The following is a 24,005-nucleotide window of genomic DNA, read 5'->3' on the forward strand; positions in this document are numbered from 1 at the left end:
TTAGTGAAACCTTTTATTTCTGCAATCAATCGAATACAGACAAGAAGCAGAATGTAGAAATTTGTCAAAATGATTATATATCTCTGTACTGCATCATTTAATGAAAAAACACAGACAGAGCTGAAACGTAATATGTCAGCACTGACAACTCCTCACTGGGACAACCGAGCAGAGAATGTGGCCATCTTTCAGAACAAATAATCCTCCGTGTTCCCGTGAGATGGAACTGTTTTTCCTCCTCAGCCTCTCCTATCACGTCACTCTGCAGCTGACGGGACCAGCCCCTTCTTGGCACCCTGGTGGTAGTGACTCTCCAGCTTCCCTGTGGGAGAAAGGGGGTGAAAGGGAAGTGTGGGAGGGGAGAGAAGAGGAAGGGATGAATCAAAACACCATCAAAGGGACAGAGTGACCTTTCTGAGAGCTCAAGGCCCGCTGATTAGAGAGAGAGTGAGGGAGGGGGAGAGAGACAGAGAGAGAGGGAGAGAGAGAGGGAGAAAGAGACAAAGAGACAGAGAGAGAGAGGGAGAGAGAGAGGGAGAAAAAGACAAAGAGAGAGAGAGAGAGAGGGAGAGAGAGAGGGAGAAAGAGACGAAGAGAGAGACAGAGAGAGAGCGACAGAGAGAGTAGCAGCAGAAGTGATTGGACCTCAGCCTTTGTTGGCAGTAAAATAAGGAGTCTTTAAATTCAGTGACGTTGACTTTAGATGTACGATCACTGAATCCAATGGTACCAAAGAGCTCACATACAAAAGATGATAACACATGTTAGTTAAAAAGAATAGAGAATAACACTGAGCTACACATAAACCCACCTTTACGTGTTTTATAGAGATGAAATACATACAAAACTACGATAACACATCTCACTCACACATAGCACTTATTACAATCATTGAGTGATTAACTGGATGGCACTTTGGTGAATGACATGCATTGGTTAAAGGGACAATTTATAGTAATTTACACGTATTCATGCCTTTGTTATTTACCACATGTGAGCGGATGGCGTGAAACCTGCCACAAGCCTGTGGAAGTTTAAATATGTGAGAATTTTTATGTGAAGAAATAACAGTTCTGATGTCTATGTGTTGTGTTGCAATGATATATACTATATATACTGAGCATGCTAAACGGCTAGCCAGGGTCTGTCCTCAGTCCTCCAGACTTTAGAATGAGCTTCATATTAATCTAACAAACAGATCTGGAGGTCATGTCAATCAGATTGTGATCTGGAGAAGATGTGTTTTGTAATAAGGGCCAGTGGAGTACATGACGCTATCAGCATAATAATAGGACTTGCGATGTGCAGTTGGTAGATAAACGTGAATGTATGCAATAAATATATAAGGGCCTAATATGGATCCTTGTGGCAAACCAACATGATTTGAACACATTTACAACAACAGTCTCAACTCTACCAAAGAGATATGATTGCACCACTGTCTGCTGAATTGGCATATGACGATGTCTACATTGAAGCATCGTGATGGGCGATGACATCGTTGTTTATGAGTTTGAGGCAGTGTGTCCCCTCAGTGTTGTGGTGAGGCAGCAATTGTGTACTAGCTCACCACTGTGGACGCCGTTTCTCACTAGCCCTTTTTAGATAGAAAAGGCGGCACATTTGCTCCAAGGTAAGGGCGGCAATGTGCGGCCGCCTCTGAGGTAGGCGTAAACATGTGACGTGACGTGAAGCTCGAAGTTCGGCTGTGAACAGTTGACAACGAATTTGTCTTCAAAATAAGAGCTTTACATTGCACCCCATTTGAGTGTAGAACTGGGTTCTTAGCGGGGGGCTTTTAATTTGAAAGTAGTGACCGGTCTCAGCTTGCTGACACAACAACAAGCTAACACAACCAAACAGCTACAGAGACCGAGGAGACGCTAGCATCTCCTGGATCTCAGCGGCTGTCCAGTTGCTCGTCTTAATGTCTGCGGATTAAATGATGGACTGACTGCTGTGATCAGCTGTTTCTTGGTTTTAAATCTCCCCGGCTGTGGGTCGCACAACAGTGCAGGTCATCGACACCTCCACCCACCTCATGCAGAGGCCAGCACATTGCCGCCTCGTTTTTAGATAGCAGGCGAGGCGGAAATAAATGTACCCTCCGAGGCGGAAAATTGGCGGACCAAAACAGACCCCCAATTTGCCGGCCTCTGTCTAAAACCGCAGACCGAGCCGCCAAAAGGACGGGCAAATTGGCGGCTTGGTGCTTTGTCTAAAGGGGCTACTGTTGCTCTGACATGAATCTCCAGCTGTGTCAGCCTGAACCTGTTACCACCGACATACATCCATGTGCCAGGTTTAAAAGCATCCTCATCTCCACAGCACATGTCCGTAACTCAGCTTTGTTCAGCCTCACATGCATGACACAACGTTGGCCGACTAGCCAAAGAAGCTAAGCTACGAAAAATGATGATAAATACGGCACAACTGAGAGAAACAGCTGGTGTTGTGGGATCACCTAACTGAGCTGGTGTAAGAAGAATAAAATGACGGGACATGGAGATGTGATGTTAGTGCACTGAGCAGCAACATGCTTCTTTTCATTTCCTCTCCACACATATCACAAACAACAACAACTCTTTCCCTACGGCAACTCTGAGGGGGACACGCCACTTAATTGTGCTCTCTGTCGGGGAGCATTTTAAATCACGATGGTCAGGGGTTATTAGTCGTTGACTGTCAGCCATCAGCGATGGATGGCATCGTATATCGGAGCAACCCTAAGCGCAATCATCAGAAGCCAAGGAAAGCAGGACATTTGGAAGCACTATCAGTCATATCTTATAAACATTACACTGTACAATCGTTTCTCAGTGCACTCCCCATTGATGTATCCAAGGAATGTTAATCTGTGCGTGTTATTCTCTGCCAAGAATGTAACAGTCAAGGATTCTTTCATTAATACTTTTGGATTCTGTAGCTGAGCCAACTCTCTGGCTCCTGCAGCCACTTGCATGAACTTGCAGATTAGCAGACAACCATTTCCAAGCCATAAAACAGTGGCCTCCATTGTACTGAGATTTTCCACGGTTATAATTTGTTGCACACTAATTCATGTGAACCTCAGATGAGAACTTTTACAAAGATGAAAACAGCTGAGAATCTCAGAGAGGGATTTTATCAAGTTGCTATTTATATAAATGCTTGTAGCTATGGTGTGTAAACAAACCCCAGCAGCCACTGACCAGAAATGACCTCCTGATCTACTGCGACCGACACTCTTCTCTCTCAGCGCAGCAACATCTTCCACAAATTCCTCAATTACAGCTCTTTTTCACAAACTATAGTCTGCTGCTGCTTTGTCCTTGTGTACAAAACAACCTCTGCTGAGTTTTGATAACCTGTGTTGACCCCATCCTTAACTGCAAGGCAAATAATAACCCCGTCTCTCTGCCTCACGCACGTCTTCTGCTTGTCAAGCCACCACATTAGCTGGCTGTTTTCCCCCTGGCTGAGGCAGGGGGAAAAAATGATACAAGTGTGACAGGCAGGGGAGGTGGTTGTCACTTGTGCTTTCCTTTCATGTTGTCACGTTACGGCTGAACTCTGTGGGTAGCAGCAGCATAAACAAGGTGTTTAGGAGAAGTGCTGTTTGCTCACCATTTCCAACTCAGTCTGAATGGCTGTCAGTGTCTGTCTGTTCTGCCAGCAACAAGTGCTGCTTGGGAGCGGAAAAGACGGCTGGAATCTTTTGGGGCGAACGCTGCCAAAAGTTTATCCGAGATTACTTAAATGATAAATCCACCGTAACAGAAATGCATCATTCTGGTTTTGTGTTGGGTGTTGTCGAGCCGGAGTCAGTATCGTGAAAAACTGGATCTGGCAGTTTTCCTTCTCGTGGCACAGTGACATTTCTATGTGCATCAGCATGCATGCATGGAAACAAACTGATTATATAAGTGGAAACAAGCACTCAGTGAATGAGTGTCTAGCAGTCGCACTCTGTTCGTTACTCATTCAGCCAATGTCAAGTCAGTTAGCATAGAGATATTCTGGCACCCACCTGAAGAGGTATGAGGCCATTCCAAAGGTAAATCACCAGCGCCACAAAGAATTAGAGTAAAACTAACAATTAAAATCCTCTCTGACCGTGTTTAACCAAACAACTAGCGAACAAGCAGAAAATCTTGCTAACCGCTGTTTTTAGTCAAACGCCTAATCAGAGCCTGGAAAAACCCTGTTTGCCGCATTTGTATCCAAGTATAATGATAAGTTCTTCAACTTTAAGGAACACTAAGGATGCTGAAATAAAAAGACAATGTGTCAAAGGTTTTATTTCTTTCCATAAAATACACTTTGCCACAGGTATGAGACATATTGAATTCATCAGCGGTCAGATTTCTGGACATAATAAACATGTCTTATTATTTTATGGCTCTCCAGCAAGCAGGACCGGATTCTGCTCTGACCCGGAGTTGTTTACCAATAGCATGAAAGCTCGGAGATGACTACTTAAACATTTGGGATTAAAAACTGGAATCATCTTTACTCCTGTTTATCACCTGGACTGCAGCAGTGATCTCCTGAGGCTAATATACGTGAATAAACTTAATACGCCTTGACTTAACAACCACAATTGCTGATGAAAATCTATGTGATGATGAGGTATTGTTTCAAAGTTTCACTCACATTAGGTTTAGTCTCGTTCAGCACCATATGAGACGTACCATTACACTGAGTAACTTTGTTACTTTGGGCTTTGACGTTGTAGGAACACAATTCAACCAAATATATAACAAAGGTCTGGTCATTTTATACTGTTTTAATGCAGAATTCGTATGCGTTATTTCTTCTCAAGAAATGAACTCAAGTGCTCTACTTATGAAGAATGCATGAATTCATCTACTGGCCACCTGGGTGCACAGCGACGAGCATTATCACCTAACAGAGTTGTTAAACAGTTTCCTACTTACACTTCCAGCAGCAGCCATGAGGCATCATTAGCATGTATTCAAAGTCATGGCCACCTGGCAAATGTAGGTTCAATATTCAGTCTGTTTTCTTCCTCCACTCCTGATGGAAATATTTCTCTCTTTCACACCTAAATGCTTCATTATGTTCACCAGCCAGACGCCAAACTGTGTCTGACTGCCATAAAGTGTTCGGCAGGTGGTTCACAGTCGTTTCTTAGAGCCTTTTCACCGACGGCAGCTGAATGCTGGGGCTGAAACTGCACCTTAACAGTGCTGAGAGTAAATCAAAACAGTTGGGGGTGGAAAACCAACGCAGCAAATGGATGTTAGTGCAATTATATATCCATTAAAAATCTTATTTTTGTTGATTTTGTGTTATCACTTATTTACTGTATAGCAGTCTGATGGTTCCTCAGTGTTTGTGTTTGAGTAAAGCCTCAGTGAGAGTGAACTGTCATTCCAGTTCTGCCACCATAGCAACATCAGCGTATCTACGCTGCTTAAAGGACTGAATGCTGGAAGCCACTTAGTGTTCTGTCTTATGCAGGGAAACCGTTTGAGAGCTGGCCTTTAGGCAATTTTCTTCACTTATTAAAATACATCCGTAAGTGAAACACGGAGCAATAATGAGATTTTGTGCAACCGGCCACAAACAACCAAAGACAACAGCCACAACAACATAGTAAGTGGGCCTCGTTGTCATAACTGTCAGAGGGAGCGCTCTCTGGTTGTATGAACAAGTGAGATTCATTATGTTCGCCAGGAAAGTCAATCCAGCATTGTTATATATTCCTCGGGTGGAGGCGACTTTTTGTTAATGGCTCTGGAGCTGCTGAGCTGTCGCATTTCAGTGTAGGTGCTGCGGAGCCGAGAGAGCTGGAGGGAACGCAAGTAAAAGTGGGGGAGGGGGTCGAGTGAAGGAGTGGGTGGAAAAAACAGAGAGACAGCAAAAAATGAGACAGAAGGGACGAGGAGAGGGAGGGAAGGAGGGCTGCTGGGAGAAAGGATACAGATAGGACAGCAGGAGAGGTAGAGAGAGGGGAGAAATAGAAAGGCTGGCCCATCGATTGGCCGAGATAATTTCCCATTGATTGCTGCACTGTTTGGAGATTGCTGGAGAAAGGTTTATTGCCCACATGCTGCAGCTGGGGAGGATGCCATAAAATAAGCACAGGTTGTCTGCAGAGGGCTAGCTCTCCATCATCAAGCCCGTAAAACACACTGGTGAACACACACTCAGCCACACAGATCCTCAAAACAAACACTACACTTGGATGGTCTCCTCACATATTCCCAAGTATGACTGCATGCATACTATTACCATTACACATGATGGGAGGATATAGCTCATTGCTGATGGAAAGAGCACTCGCATAATCCCTTGAATATCCAGGGACAGCAGTGCAAAGAGTATTTATCAGACTGAAATAGAGGTCCATTGACATCCTCCCTGACATCAATAACACGCGGGCCCATCCACTTCCTTGCAATAATAATCGCAAGAATAATTGGCTGGTTGCTGTTTCTCTTTCTGTGAGAGTAACTGCCCACGCACCGAAGAATAACAGGGCAGATTTTTGTATTCTCTCTTTTATTACGCACCGGTCCCAGAGCACCAGAATAATAAACCCAGAACAGCTATGCATATACACTCGAACCACATGTTGATGCCGCCTCTGATGACACACTTTGACACGAGGAAATTATTTCATGCCTACAAATGATGACACAGAAAGGGAGAGTGAAAAGTGGAGCACCACCGGCTCTGTGATTGAATGGAACATCTTCAACAGTATCTGTTACATTGATTCCCACTGGGCCCGCACAATATCCAATTCAGAGTCTATCACAAGTGTACTGCCTGCAGAGTGAAAAGAAGTTCAGAGGGAAGAAGCTTTAACAATCTGAGACTAAATGGAAGGATTTAACGCTTTGAATTCAAACATGGTGTCAAGGAATAGACGGGAGGGCATAAATTCCACCAGTGTATTCTGGACATGTGATAGCTCAGATGAACAGGTGAGTCTTCGGTTCACTGGTTAGATACAGCTGGTGTTACTCTGAACACATTTTATGGATCAACCAAAAAGAGCAATATATTTGTCTGTGTCTTTATGCAACAAAGATATACTCAAAAACTGGCCACAACTGTGTACTTTCATTTTTAAACAAGGTTAACAGTCTACATCCATGCTAGCTAAGGTTGTGACAGATGTGAGATCCATGGAATCACCGTTAACGCTATTACACAATATAGAATAGAATAGAATAATAGAATATGGCCAGAATTCGAAGGAAGCTCCAAAAACATACCAGGGAGCGTGTGATCAGAGTGAAAACTGCAGCTGCTTGCTAGCTATCCCTGGTTGTAGCTAGCTACCCATAGCTATTTAGCTCATGGCTCAGTTATTGCTCCTTTAATGGAATGAAAACAAAAAAAAACAAATGCTTAATATAATATAATATAATAATTCAATTGAAATTATGTGTGATTTTCTTTACTATATGATGTCAGAGGGCAACAATGCGATAACGAAACAATTCATCTCGATGGATCAACATTTTTGACCTCTATCCGGCGACTGCTTGCTACTTTTAAAACATATCGTATTTGTAATGATCCATTGTTAAATTAAAATGATGAATTCAGTCCGATAATCTTTGCACAAAGCAGATTCTACTTCCAGCCATAAGAAACATACAGGTTACAGCCGATGATGGTGTAGAGAACCTGGTTCCAAATTTCTGATTGCTGACTTCTTCCACACCCAGACGTAATCCATCAGGAGAGAATCGTGATGCATCTGAGGATAAATCCCCCCCCTCTGCTTCAAGGCACCGCAAATGTCTTTGCAAAAGTTCATGTCAACCTGTTGAGTTGTAACACTGCCTTCTCTAAAGCCACACTGCTAGCTGGGCTAAAAAGGTCAAGATAGGGATGTGAAGTCTTTGGTAAAGTGACTCAAACAGTGAAGTTCTTCTGGATTATTTTTAGCTGTGGAGTCAAATAAAGAGTATTTACAGCACCAGGTCAAAGCATGTCATACCGAGTCAGAGCAAACTGTCATACTGACCATGTTCATCGTAATGATCACAGTGTGTTTCTTACTGATGTGCCTTCACTAGTTTTGAACAACAATGGAGTAATACGGCAGAGAGGAATAATCTGTTCCAGGCTTTGGCTGCACAGGTTGTACTTGTTAGTAGGATCACTTTATTGTTCATGTTGGTCTTTTCATGGGATTTGTTTGCAATAATAAAAGTATCCATCCTAACCACATGAAGAGATGTTAACAAAGCTTGCAGCAGTCTAATACAGCTAAAATGTTTCTGAGAAATCAAGTGCGGCAGCTGTATTTCACATATTTCAGTAAGCACGACTGGTCCGATGGATTTGAAGATGAAGATGAAGTGAAAAGGCTGCAACACTGCCCTTCTATCTGCTTTTCCTTATCTGGCCTCAGCTTAGTCCACCTCCAGCTGAAGTCATTCTGCACATGAAACCAAGCTGACAGCCCCGAGCACTGCGGGAAAGTGGATGTGTACAAAACCCTCGGTAGCCAGGGGAGAACAGCAAGAAAGGAGGGGAAAAACTGCCCGGATTCCCATCTTGCTGTTAGTCACACCTAATTTACATTCCCTTCCTGTGCTGCCGAGCTAGTGAATTTACAAGTGGATAGAGAAGGTGCTGTTTGAGACTTGTGTTGGCATGCTGTTTGCAAGGGGTTAGGGAGAAGCATTAACCATGCTTCCCACTGCAGAGAAAACAGTCTCTCTCCATCTCGTGGTCCAAACCTCCCTGCCTGAAGCTGTTTTCACAGACACTGAGGGGCTGTAATGGCTGAGTGATTTCTCCAACCAACAGCACGCTGTTGAACCGGTTTAGTCACGCACATGACAGTTCATCACAACTCGCTAGAGAGCTGGTGTCTGACAAGTAGAGGACAGCAGAAGTACTGGATGGTGGGCGGATGTGGAGCAGTGAGGACATGTTGATAACTGGTTTATATCAGTGCTCCCGAAATACCATGCAAACTAGAACATAGCTTGTACCTGCTATCAGTTCATTGTACAACACTCGGCTTTACATGTGGTTTCCTCGGCTCTGCTTGATATAATACACTTCAGAAATGAGTATAATTGTACCGGTAAAGCGGTATGTGGCCCTGAATGAATATGACTTTTGATAATTAATACCATTTTTAAATTTCCTTCAGAAAGAAGTGTGGGCTACAGCAGGCTACCTCTCCTGACATGTATTCTCTCTGTGATATTCACTAAGTGCTGCATTATAATCTGCTCACATCTCTGCATGAGGATTATATGATTTAACAGATTTGGTTCCACTTAATCCACTAAGATTGACCATTACATTCATTTGAAGCACTTTAATCCCCATATTTGATATTTAACACTATATAAATATTATAATAACAGATATAATAACATCTCCTGTGTTCACACACCGAGTGGAGGCTGGTGGCAGTATTATTAAAGGTGCATTATGTAGTTTTGGGCAGGAAACCTTAACTGGACGAGAAAGATCTTGATTGTTTATGTAGTTTGTTTACTCATAAGAATAAAACAAACTGACTTTAAAGGACAATTTCATGGCGGACCCTGCCACCTTTCTATCGACAGCTGGTTTATTCAGTTATGGTAAAGATAAATATTTCTGAGTTTTTCTTATTACCTCATTAATAGTGTAAATATCAAAAGTTTGAATTTTGTCTCCAAAAATACACAGTGCACCTTTAAATACAGTTGTGATTGTATACAGTAAATATCATCATGAGGTAGTTATAGTTGTTGACATACCGTTCATTAATAAACACCTTAAAGCAAAGACTTTCATTTTGTGTCGAGTCTGGCGACCCCTGTGGATAAAAGCGGTATGATTGTTTTGGACGACTGAAAGAAAGTTTCAACGTATTTCCAACTGTTTTCAGGATGCATGGCGTAGGTAATGTATCTACTTGTGGCTGTATGTAAGACTGAAAACGATAATATCGTTATGGTGAAATAAATCTTTGTTTTAGTAGCGTTACCATTCATACTCCTAAGTTACATGTAAAACTACAGACACACGATTCAGTTGCTCTGTAATAGTACATTTATTGCACTCAAGCCAAAGCTATCAACCTTTCCCCTTAATGTCATGTCTTCATAATAATAAGATAATAAGAAGATATAGCTCAGCAGCGAGACTGACGTCATATATCACATAAGCTTGTTGTTTTGTGGCTGCCATTCCACCAGAGAAAATAGTTCTGCCCAGGTGACGGGTATTAAAGGCCCACACACACCGCCTAGACTCAAACCAACAGCCAACAGCCAACTGCCTTTATCCGACCACTCCGTTGCCTTTCGTCTGACCCGTTAGGCAGAAAAGTTGCATTAACCACACACTGCTTCGACGTGCTGCCAACTCCACAGTAGCGTGTACGTTCTGCACTTGCGCTAGATGCAAAAAGGGGGTGGCGCTAGTCTCGTGCCAGTACTCCAAAACATGAAAACAGGAAATGACGGAACGGAGTGCATAGAAAAACAAAGCGCACACAGTATTCCGCCCCTCCCACACACTGTGCTGATTCGCTAGCACACCGCCAATCAGAATGGTCATACAGCTAGCTAAATCTCCTCGTGGTATATTTAAACACCATATTACAACTAAATTATAGTGTTAGTTGACTAAATGTCTGCTTATAACTGTAGACTAAAGTGTGACCGGTTCATTTTATGACTAGCTGATGTCATTATAGTAATCTTAGTCATCTACTTTCAAACAGTATGAGCAGCATATCAAGGTTTTTTCTATCGTGAAGAGACCATAAACTGAGGTGGCAGCAGCCTCGAGGCGCAGCGCTGAATACTCATTCAAACACAGTCAGGAAACGAATGTTAACTTGTTTTAACAGCAACTCATTTCAGCTGAGTGGGGCTGAGAAGCTGGTTGTTTGTTATTGTAAGGAGACTTACTGGTTCAGCATTCAACAACCAGGACAGAGAAATAAGACATCATATGTTCAGCAACTGCATACACGGGGACGTGACGGGACGGTCTCTGTATTCTGGCAGATCTTTTCTGCCTTTTGTTTGAAATTTGATTATCCATCAACACAGACAAGAAAGGGAAGATAAAACATTCTGCAAAGTGTTTGGAGCTCTGCCAGTTTTCTCTCCAACACACACCTAGCTAGCCGCTCCAGAGAGCAAGCATGAATGTCAGATTGTCAGCTTCAGAAAGTTACGAAGTGATGAAGACCACCTTCACCTGACAAATTGAAAGTTTTTCACTTGCCTCACACTGTCAGATCTAAAATTGACTGTTTGACGTATATATTGGCCTCACAGGTTGCGGAGTAAAGCTTATATTTGGAGGGTTAGTGGTTCTAACATCCTGACAAGCGGCAAAAATGTGAGCGGGTTGATCCTTAACAACTTCAGTGTTCAAAGGGCTTCGAGGCGAGGCACACCGGCTGCTAACATCTGACGTTTGCTGTTCTGGTCAACTCTTAAATGTTGTACATTTGATTATCAAGCTGAGTTTTGCTCTAAAAGCTCAACAGAGAGAAGTGCAGCCAAAGCAAAACGTTCAGTGTGTAAATGTTTTGTACATAACAGACACTAACAATGATTATTACAAGTTCCTACATAACAGATTGTGATTACGTTGTGGGAAAGAAGCCTGTTGGCAGAAACCAATCCAATTGTGTGAGCTTGTGCTGAGAGTGAGACAATGGTGTCACACAGTATACATATTGATTACATGCTGGAGGCCATTCTCGGTGTAAAAATAAATACAACAGCGCCCATTAAAGGGGACTGTGGTTCGAAAACCTTCGAGGACTCGCTCGATGATCATTACTCAGGCTACTGTTGACAATTATGGTCGCGTTATATTCACAGGCCACAACACAAACCCAGAGCTGATGTCATGGTACCGTCCACAGTCTTTCCCTCTCTTACCACACAAATGTACTGTATATGACAAACAACGTCGCAAATGCGCTTCATTTCCAGTCGAGCTGAACAACCAGGAACACTCAGCCGTGTGAACAGTTAAAAGTCTCTCAGCCAAATAACGTTGGACTTGGCCGAACATTTCAGAGTCATCGATGTCAACAGCCAATCAGACATCCTGGCAACTGCAACCACAAAGTTTACTGCATCTATTCAGTCCTCTGGAAATGAATGTTTCAAAAACTGCTCGGAGCTGAGTCCTGTCAGTTAAAATCAAATTAATAATCATCATCATTTTTGCTTTTATGTTCATGGGCTCTTAATATTTCACCAGCGTTTCTGCCTGAAGCTGCGGAAACAAAACACTTTAAGATACTTTATTTAAACGTTGAAAGCTCTGCGGTTGCTTGAGACTTCTGCACACTGACAAGAAGAAGCTTCCTGTTTCAGCCATAATAAACAAAGCTGCTCACTGAATGTGGACTGTTTGAAAGAATATGTAAGTTTTGTCCTTTCACTGGATCTCACCTGTTCCTGTAGGTCCAGTAGCTTTGGGAAGCTAATGTAAGGAAACTATCATTAAAATGACATTATCTTGTTACTGACAGTTTGTTCACATTACTCTTACCATGCTCTCGTATGGGCCTGAGTACACAGCATCTTTTTCAGGCAGAATAGCGCTGAGTTGAAGCGTTTGTGCACTGATGGGAAAAATCGTCTCTATGACAACAATGACTTAACAACCACTGCTGTACGATCGACAACGCCCCTCTGTGGTTTACTATCCATTTGTTATTTCGTTGACATCGGGACATCAGAGCGAGGAGGATGCAAATCTATGGCATGTTCCATAGGAGAAAAAATGGTGGTCAATCTTATCACCTGGGCCTGGAAGAAGAAGACATCGACGTCACCAGTAGCTTTATGAAAAGTTAGGAAATTTCAACTTGAGGCGTTCAGAGCAGCTGCACGAAAAAAGAAACGCTGCGCCTTTTCTCTGAATGATTTGGTGCCACATAGACCAGTCAAGTTTCCTGACTTCTGGGCTTTGAATATAAACATTAGTGTTTCTCTTTCTTGATTTTCAAATATGTAACCTCAAGGTGCCAACAGTCTACAGATGTCTCTGTTGTAATGTAGGTCATGGGGAAAAAATAACTTTAAGTTCAAGTTGAGTCTGGCTTTCAGGTCTCGTGATGACTTAAGTTTACCTCATTGGTGACACAAACAAGTCACAGTAACAGAACATGAATCACATTAAACACTGGTGATGGCAGCTTAACACTGAAGTTTAATTAGGTAGGTGATGTGACAGAAGAGAAGATTCTCTGATTCTCTCAGGTAGCAGTTCCTGTTGAATACAGATGAACGGCCAGATGGATCTTCCTTCTGGAAGCCATGTGTTACATGTCCTACTCTGTCAGAGCACCGTTGATGCCTGACCCTTTTCTGTTGAGGAGCGCTGTGAGTTAAACACCTCCAGTTTAAAAGAAATACTGGTTCTAGCTTTTCAAGCACAATTAGTGAGAAACCTGTAACGAGTGAGTCGGTCAGCTAGCAGGAACTGCCTGTGCTGATGTTTCCTCACAGAGAGCAGATCTCCCCCGTGGCCACGAGGACCAGAACCTCACAGCTTATCAATCACTTCTCTTCGATGCTGTTAAAATGAGCTGGTGTGGAGCTGCAGGACACTTTGTTATCGAGAAGACTGGCGCTCGACAGTTGAGCTGCAATGATTCATCGATTAGATGTCAAGTGTTCAATAAATGACAACTATTTAGATTAATTGGTTTGAGTAATGTTTTTAGCAAAAGCAGTCAAAATGGTGTGATTTCACCTTCTAAAATGTGGATTCTTTCTGGTTTCTGATCTGAATGTCTTCGGGTTGTGGACAAGACCAGATGTTTGAGGACACAATCTCGGTCTTTGGGAAACACCGATCAACATTTTTCATAATTTTCTGGCATTTTATAGACAAAACTAAATTTATTTGTTGAGAAAATAACCAACAGATTAATTGGCAGTGAAAACAATTGAGTTGTAGCCTCACACAACATTGTTGATAAAGGATCATAGAAAATAATTCATCATCAAGCCTTTTTGTAATCACCTCAAGACATTTTGCAAATAAAGATCTGCATTTGACTAAAATAGCTTTGGAACATTTCAGAACTATTTAATTCAGATTTCATCACTTCATTCTGGCGTTTCGAACAGATTGTATTATGTTTTTTTTGCGGTTTTTGAAGTGAGAGCACACGTTTTTATGATTTGTTGCTTTCATTGTCGAAGCCGCCGGGTTCTGATTTTCATTCACAAGCGGGGAAAAAACCCGAGCAGTCAGCTGGAGACAACATGAGCGCTACAGATGAAAACAAAATCAATTCTGTGCACGGTGCCACATCTTGTTCAAAGCATAAATATACTGTAGGATCACAGGCAGGAGCTCTCTGTGCTTTATGGATCTATTTAGCATTTCCCCACTGAACTGTGTCTGAGCATTAATGCCTCCCTTCATCCCAGAGAATATACAGACATTGGGACGTTGCTTAAAACAAATAGAATTCTAATTCACTTACAGGATCAAACTTCAGTTCTCACCATTTACTGTTTTGGCTTTATGCTCCAGCAGAGAAAGACACTGTCAGGATTTTATCTACAACCGTTCTGATTCTGGTTGTTTAATGTTTACAAGACTTGTCAATCAGCGTAATACAGACAAAGCTTACAGCACTTGGGATGTATTACAATCGATTTTGTTAAAAGCGACCATTCAGCCATAGAACTGTTTGTTTGCTCTTATTTACCTGTAACTATGGATAAGCTTTTTACTCTTGAGTTTTACCAAGAGTTCACCACTGGCTTGGAGAGGTAATCTTTGTAAGTGTTCATGTGTAATAATGAACTCAGATGTCCCGAGAAGCGGACTCAGTGAGGTTAACAGCCCTCTGTTCTGCATTTCCATTTTCCAATTCGTATTCCATTTTCCCAATATCACTACAGTCCATCATGTATTATCCATGAAGGCTCCAAGTTTATCAGGAGCCATATTGGACTCCCAAGAAGCCAGTTTGAAACCAATTTGAAACATAACAAAAAATCTAAATGGTTGCTTAAAAGTTTATAAATGTTATTTTCAATTTTCTTCTTAAGAAAAAAGGCGCAGGTAAAGTTCTTTGTTTCACTGAGACTTCACAAGGATCAAAACAGCTTAACTTGGTTGTAGAAATTCCCTTCTGGACTTTCATTTATGTTAGAGGACTCCATTTCTAAAGTAACGTTAGCTGCTGTTGCTCCTGTTAGCGGAGCAGACAGAAGTACTGAGGTATGGCACTCGAGCGTGAATAATATCACATCCTTTAGACTGTGTGAAAATCTGACCCGAGTCCTTCACAAAGAAATCCACAGTCCAGCAGAGTTAAGCAACTACAAAAACAGGCTTGACTGAGACATGGAAGGTCTTATTTTTAACTTCTTGTTACTATCCAATAAAAAAAGTGATTAACATGTGGAAGGAAGTACAGCAGGTATTGGTTAAAAAGTAGCACATAAAATGCAAAACATATATTCCATATTGAAATAAAAGAATGTGTTCAGGAAATCCAAATTATGTCAAACTCACATTGCTGAGATTATCCATCTCAACATATGAATGCTGATTAAGAGCTGGAATCAGAGAGGAGTAACTCACCGTACCATACCATCACCATGCTGTCCACACTGACCAGAGTTAGGGTAGAGAACTACGATTACGTTTGAAACGTAATGTTCTAGTTGTGCAATTCAAGTAATGTGTTATTTAGTTAATAAGGAATCCATTACTGTATGAATTTCACCAATACAAATTATGGAAGACCTGCATCCTCTAACAAGATATGCAGCCACATGCTTAAGGAATTTCAACAGGGTTTTACTTTTGGTAATGCAGAAACCCCCTTCATGAGTGAAGCAGGTCAGCAGGTTACACTGTAACGTTACATGTGTATTTTTTATTGGCAGTAACCTTATAATTTAACAAGTTGCTTTAATAAATAACGCTATCCAAGTCTAGTGATAACAAGTGTATAATGATAAATTGGTTGGGTGATACTTGTGGGCACTGGAAGACAAAACATCTATGATACATCACCATGTCTGAAGAAGAGAAAAACACCCCTAATATGGAGATATTGTATGATTTGCGACATTCAAACAAAGTCATCTGTAACAGTTTTGCAAGGCACTTACAAACGATAGTGGCATCAGATTAGAAAACCTAAATGCGCCATTTTACAGGACAAACAATGTGTTCAGCCGTGTAATTTGGAGGATTTGTTGAAAGCACACAAGTACAAACAAGTATTCAGTTATGATGTTTGATGATTGCACCTTGAAAACCTGCCAATCTTTTCTCCTCAGCCGATAAAATCAACTATTTCAGTCAGTGTGCAATGAAAATGCTGATGATGAGAGAATCAAGTATCCTAATCAGACTTCTCACCACCCTCGAGGGAGCATTCACAAAACTGAGAATGAGGGCAGTGATCCACAAGATGGTTTTTTCCCTTTAACATTAGCTTCTAGCACATTTTCTTGTTAAAACGTGTTGTCGCTGAAACCCCAACACAGGCAGCTACTCCAAACACTCTGAACGCCTGTAACTGCATGTTGTTTTAACAGCTGTCACTTCTCTCCAATTAAAAAAAGGAGCATTTTCATGTGACAGAATTATACAAAGAGCTGCTAATTACAGCAAGATAAGAATTTAAATCCAACAGAGTGAGTTTCTACACGGGACTGTTGAGAAATACAACGTCAGAGACGAATGAATCGACTGTTCAGGACTTTGCGGTTTTTGAAGTGTAAATCTTTGAGACTTTTCTTTTCTTACAAAGTGTATTAAAGTTTGTTCTGACGCAATTAGTCCAATGACTGATCAGTCGACTGTAAGAAAATGAATCTATTCTGATCCCAGGCCTTAAAGGTCCAATTTGTGAGACAGTTGCAGAGTCTTTGGGTTGGTCGGCTGGGGACCAACCCAATGCGTCAGTATTTGATGAGTTGGGAATGAGACTAACAATCAACATCTTAGAAAATGAACCTTTAAAGCAAATATAACTTCCTAGCCTGAAATCTTTCCAGGGTTTGGAAAAAAGAAAGAAGGTAAAGGGAGTGCAACACAAGCTTTTACAAATTCACAGTGAAGAAATCCTAAATCAAATCTCCATTTACTTCCGACAAATCTTTCAACTGCGATTTTGTTTTCAGCAGGTTTAAACATTGTTGTTTCCCTTCTTACCAACCTATTGTACCTGTGACTTGTGTTGTTTTCATCTTGTGTTGATGAAAATTGAACGTGATTGGATACTGAAGATACTGATATAGGCTCAAAACAGACAAAATGGTCTAAATGTCCACCAACAGAACACAAATGGAAGATAATGGAGAAAGGTAATAAAAAGGTAAAAACAGCCCTACGATCTGTAGGCTACAGACCAGATGGATGATGGCTGTGGCAAATGTTACGAGCCAAAGATAAGAACACAAAGTCTAATTGTTTCTCCTTTTCCTCAGTCTGGTAATTGTTTTTAACTTTTAAAGGCTTATTAAATATACAATACGACTACATTGCAAACTTTTGAAGGCTCGTTCCTTCATTGGTCTCTAAACACGAATACGGCATGAAGGAGTTCCTGTCAAATGATTATCAGATGAGTCCCACAGATCGCGCTGATGATATGAAAACAACAGGTCATCCTCATCAAAAGAACGACCACATAGATTGACTTGTAAAGCAGCTTATTGTGACCCAAATTTTTGTTTCTCTTCAGGTTGCAACCGTTAGCTGCAGCAGTAATTATTACTTCTTTTACAGGGAGTCAGGGAAAGTTATATAAAAAGCGAGAGGGTCGGGGGCGGATGGCTGGCCAAAGCAATCGACCTGCTCAGCTGTTCAGTATGAGGAAGTGTTGGAAAACAAAACAAATAGCATATTCATCGCAGTGCTTCTTCAAAATCACATGCTTTAATGAGGTTCACACTTCCCTTAGCCACAGTGTAAATCACTGATTCCAGCATTTCAAACTACAGTATTTGTTGTTTTTCTCCCTTTTTTACAATAAATACCTGGACATCTTTGTTAATGAAACAGGCTCCTGATTCCTCATAGTCACTTTGACTTGGGATTTGAAAAACTGTGATGCTATTTTACTGAACAAACAATCACTCAGTGAATCAGACAACCAGACAACAATCAGAAGATTAGAAGCTTCAATAGCAATCAACAGATACTATTTCAAGTATCATCATTGTTACGACATAAAACACAAGGTAAATTAAGTCTTCAAATAAATGTTGAAAACAATCCTACTGGGACCAAAATTACACGTCCTTTATGCTTAATTGTGGACAAATTGGGTGTACTGTGGTGAGGGTTGGCATTTTATTCCTGCACTGACACCACATCTACATTTCTTACTGTCCCATTTACAATTCATCCTTGAGAGACAAGGAAACCTCATGTCAGGCTACACACACTTGGGCGCCGAGGGCTTTAAAAAGCTGCTTAAATCCTCAGTAGCCACAATGTCAAAGGGACAAAATATAAAATGTAGCCTGCTTTTTTTACAGCCGCAATGGGACTCTGAAAAGGTGAATACAGCCGTGTTATTAAAGAGAGTCCTTATAAAGCGGCCTTGGCCACATCTAATTAGAATGTAAATGTAGTGTGGGCTGGGGATGGATCACAGAGGATAGACATTGGCATTTAGATTATGCTGAGACTAGATTACTGATGACACTGTGTGTTGGTGAGATAGCCTTTTTGAGAGCAGCTTGGCAACTGACTAATTGTGTTTCACCACGAGCAATGTAGGCCGCTGCTGCTCCATCGCTGGTAATTAACAAGAGGAAAGGGAGCGGTACATTGTTGTGTGTGCACAATACAAACAATCCTCGACAAAAGCAAGTCTAAAACACACACACACACACGCATTTGTAAGAAGAGTATATGTGTTCAAATGCACACATTCAGGCAACCTTGCACCTCGTGCACCTTGTGTTAGACTGAAAGAATGGAGCGCCTCTTTGCACTAAGCCCAGACTTGAAGGCTGCTCAGTAGAAATCCTCTCACCTCCATACAATTCCTCAGTGGGGGCATATGCCATGAACAGAGCAGCTAAGACCAAACAGAAAACCAAAGACAGAGTGGAGACAGCTGAGAGAGAAGAAGAGGAGAGGGGGGTGCAGGGAAACAGAGAGCAGAGCAGAACAGAGAGGGAGGGTGAGTGCAGAGAGAGGGAGAGAGCAGAATGGAATAAATTGAAGCTGATCTGGTGCTCTGCATTCTGAGGAGGCCGGATTTGCATATCTGTGCAGCGGTGCAGAGGGAGAAATGTGTCGGTGCTGACAGCAAGCTGAATATCTTAAACCTCCGCTGACACCCCTGCAGGCACTCTCTCCTCCCAAACACTGATACACAGTGGAGGGAACACACACACACACACACACACACACACACACACATACAAACACACACATACACGCACACATACACACACAGATTTAAGGTCAGGAGATGGGAAGCTTTGTGCATTGCTTTGTTCCTGCACAGTCATGTACAGTAGTGCTTGTTGTTTAGCCGTCAGCTTGAGACTCGTCCTCAGGGGAGTGGAGCCTGCGAGGCCAGCCATCTCTGCTGCCACTCAGCAACATAACTATTCATATGTGGACATGTGTGTATATGAAGGGGTATGTATGCAATCGAGCATAAGATATCAGGAAAGGAACATTGACATTATCCACATTTGTACGGTATAGCTTGGTTGATAAATACTGTATAACATTACTTTCGGACTCAACGGCTACACACCTCACACTTCAGTGGGCAATGAGCCGTATAAGAATCAGATTGTTCTACTGGGAGAAGGTAAACCTGATAAAACCAATTTAGAGCAGCAATCACAGTCTGGAGAAAACCAGGAATCTTCTTTCACTCTACTGTGTACATACGATACCTTCAGGAATACACATGCGGCAGTAAGCAATGGGGGATTTCCCTTATTCAAACCAGACGAACACATAAAGAACAGGCCCATTGGAATCTTGCATACAGCTACATTTTTGGGGCTCGACACTCTGTTGAAACAGTGAACAATAAATTGAGTCACTGGAGGAAAATTTAGAGTCTTGACATTTAGAAATGGTCGCTGTTAAAGGTTAAATAGTTTGACATTTTGGGAAATATGCTTGCTATCTTACCAAGAGTTAGATGATAAGATCGATACTATTCTCTTATCTGTATGGTGGATAAATCACCAAAGCATGTAAGCGTAGCTTAGCATAGCATAAAGAATTTTAGGGAGACATTGTTTCAAGGACAGCCTGGCTCCATCCAAAGGTAACAAACAAGCACAAGCTCACTGATGACACATTATTCTGCTTATTCTGTACACAAACTAAATAGCTGAAAAGTGGTTTTACGGGAAGTTACATATCATTTTGGTTACATTTTCATTTTGCCTGTTGAACTAGTTACTAGTTACTTCCTGGAGTCCCAGGGGGGTACCTATGGCAAAATCATGAAGACACAACTCCAGGAAGTCACAGGGCTCAGAGAGAAATAATTCCAACATGCAACTCAATGTAAAACAGCCTTTTCACATGTCGCTTGTTAGAATCGCTTATCTTAGCTTAGCATACAAAGTGAAAACAGGTGAAGCAGCTAACCTGGCACTATCCAGGGGTTGGAAAACCTGCTTGCGAGCACCTCATAAGCTCACCATTTAACACCTTATATCAATTTGTTTTTAAACTGTAGGAGGATTTTGACACCTTGGATTACAACCAGGCTGGATTCCCTGTGTCAGCCTTTATGCTAAGCTAAGCTAAGCTAAGCTAATCAGCCTGTATGGTATTGATCATTTCGTCTGACTCCTGGCAAAAAAAGCGAGAAAGCAGATTGCCAACAATGTCAAAAACATTCTTCTACAAAAAGCTGCATTCTTGAGCTCTGCCCATTGTGGAAACTATATACTATAATTATTTCACCAGTGGAAACTTGGCATTCAGAGAGTTCCTCTGTTGAACATGTACAATAATTTTGGATCGCGGTGAATCCAACAAAGTGTGGCTTCATTTATGGATCTCCAATTTCTGTCCTGCCTGATTGTGATTTATCCGACCGACTGCAGCAGCCGAGAACAACACAAACAAACCGAGCAGCAGCTGAAGAGAGAGAACAACACAATAGATCCTCTGTATCGATTGTGGAGCACTCTGAGAAAAATAACAGACGTTAATGCACCTCGCTAAATAATTTAGTAAACACTGATACAGGAATAGTATTTTTGGAATATGCACAAATGTACTGTACCTAGGTTGAACACATTTGACATTTCTGTGTAATTCAATGGGACTGTTTCTTTCTGCGGGGCTCTTTCATGGGATTAAATGACATCTACACAAAGCTAGCATGGGGTCTTTGCAGTCTGCTTCGAGTCTTTCAAACATTTACGATCCTTAGTGGGTGAGAAGAACAAAACCTCTGCCTCACACGTCTTCCACAAGACATGTGACGGGGATGAATCTGTCTTTTTGACAGTCACTTTCTAAGATGCTACACTTTGCCAGACTATCTTCATGCTGTTTATCATAAAAGCCCAGAGGGGGAATTAATTTGGAAAGTTGCGTTCTTGCGCTGAAATCAACAAGAATCGGAGGGGAAGGCCTTTTATTTGCCTGACATTGTCTAATAGCCACCATCATTTCAGATAAATCTTACACTCCTCGAGGATTTATCCATCTGCGTGCTCCATGTGGTGCAGCGCAGCTCAAACAGGGAGAGAAGAGTACAAACACTGCCAGGGTTAGTGCCTCCACTCCCACTGCACATAATTCTTACTACTTTGGATGAAAGCCTGCGCCAAATGGTGTGTGTTTGTGCATGTGTGGGTGAAAGCTGCAGTTCCGACAAAAATAATAACAGCTGTGGTTTTAAAAGTGACCGACCTTCTGCCCCAAATATTTTAGCACAGAGTTTGTTCCCGCTTTTCAGGTTCTTACTCGAGTGCCCACAGCTAAAACTAGGACCAGCAAATATCAGAGGAATCTCTTGGGGCTGGTTAAGTAGCTCATTAAGCTCAAGGTTAAGTTAGCTCAAGGTTATGTTTGGGTCTCTACAGGCTGTGGAGTGAGAGGAAGAAAAATGCTGATGGGCCTGTCAAATGTCAGAATGAAGCCCGTCTGCTGATGTGTGAGAAATAGCGAGAGGAAAAATGTGAATCTGTGAGAAAGAGTGTATGTATGACAAAGTGTAAGTGCATGTAGGGAGGGGGTGAGTGGAAGCAAAGGAAGCAGTAACACAGTGGACACGCTCCTTGGCATGCCAGAGGCACGATGACATTGATCCAGCAGAGCTCTCTCCATCAGTCTCCTTGACAGAGGTAACTGGATTGTTCATAAAAATGGAAATTGAGCCGTGTTATTCACATGCACACATGCAGACACTTGGCTGCAGATGAATTCATCCCAAAATAAATGTACCCGCACATGGATGTGCACGAATGAGAAGTGCAGCTTGACAAAAAGCATGTGCACATGTATACGATTCATTAAAATCATGGCTATAACGACCTCCAGCAGTTCAGGGAAACCTATTGTGTTATTGGAACATAAATGCACGTATACAAACACTTCCTCCACCAGTGGAAGCTCTCTGTTGTCGAGGCAAAGAAACACTTCAAACAGATGCAGAGCAAATAAGCAGAGGCAGCTGGGGGAGGGGGGTGCAGGGTGAAGGAAGTAAAGCCCTTTCCTGATTAACAGTTTGCTGTCACGTGCATCATGATAATACTTGAAGAGGCTAACATTTCAATAGAGCATGGGTGGCTGTGGAGGTGGGTGGGGTTGATAATTACGGCAAATATGCCACAACATGCAATTAGATCTCTTATATGCATCGTTTGTTAGCTTAGCAGTGTTCTGTGTCACACGCTAATTACCCACAGCCACCATAGACATGTGACAAACGCTCGCAGCACAGACAGAGTGTGCCGCAGCCCTTTCATCACTATTTCAAAAGCTGTGGCAGGCATGGGTTACATATTCATGTTTATTTTATCATTACAGCGGATGATGATGAGACTTTAGTTGCAGGAATCGTTGTAAATGCATTCAATGCTTGGCTCCTTTTTTACTGTTTCATCAATGTGCACAAACTTAGAAGTCATCTCCTCTAAAAATAGCTTGATACTTAATCAATTTAGCTCACCCGCTGTTTGTCTCCGTCAGCAATGAAGCAGGCTTAGCTGTACAGCAGCAGATGCTATTGATTTTTTTGGAGAGTGGGGGTGGGGCGGTGCTGGGGAGGTACGGCTAATGATGGAGATTTTCAGAATGACTCCATGCTTTTACAGGGAGTCGTGTTAATGGTGGCTCCAGTCTGATGAGTGTAACACGGTGTAACCTTCAGGAAAGAAGAGGCATTGAGATGGCAGCATCGTACAAGCAGGGTTATAATTGGTGCTGGATATTCCAGTCTTGTAACCGTCTACTCTGAGCGTGAGCGGGCACCGATATTTACTTCACAGTGCTAAAAGGATGCACTGTTGTCTGCCTGTGGACATACTGATGCAGTTTGTGACAGGAGAACAGAATGAGAGAGATTATTACAAACTCAGAAAGGGGCATGTGGTTTACCAAAAAATAGTTTTAGAGTCATATTTTTTGTTTAATACATATTAAACAGTACGAGAAAAATACTCAAAAAAGCCTGAGAGTTACAAACAGAACAGGCAAATTGATCTTTGACACAACTAAATTAATGTTGGGGATAAAAACTTTTGTGAATACAAAAATAAAAGGGCAAATTTTTCCTTCTTGACTCGACATCCTGCCACAAAACTCAACTATTAACTGAGATGAAAACAGACATTAGTGCAGGACAGTGTGTTGAGAGAGAGGTGTGGCTGCAATTGTAAAAATGGCACATTTGTGATCTAGTCGGCTAAATTTTGATGTAAATACAATTCAAATTCATGTCCGTCACAAAATAATTTCTGCCCGACTGTATTAAGAGTGATTTGATTACGTCCAACAATGACGAGTGTCCAAGGAAACAATTTATCCGCAGTGTGGCTCTAATC

The 24,005-nt window shown here is 41.8% G+C and overlaps 1 protein-coding gene across 1 annotated transcript in view; it reads right to left on the bottom strand.

Moving 5' to 3' along the window:
• Positions 1-24,005, bottom strand: part of trip4 (thyroid hormone receptor interactor 4) — an 86,316-nt gene continuing 62,311 nt past the window's right edge. The window contains exon 13 of the mRNA XM_030414213.1: positions 1-322. Coding sequence (XP_030270073.1) covers positions 258-322 — 65 coding nt within the window. The 3' untranslated portion in view covers positions 1-257. The remainder of the gene's footprint in view (positions 323-24,005) is intronic.

The sequence above is a fragment of the Sparus aurata genome, chromosome 4 (genome assembly GCF_900880675.1).
Source record: "Sparus aurata chromosome 4, fSpaAur1.1, whole genome shotgun sequence".
Taxonomy (NCBI): Eukaryota; Metazoa; Chordata; class Actinopteri; order Spariformes; family Sparidae; genus Sparus; species Sparus aurata.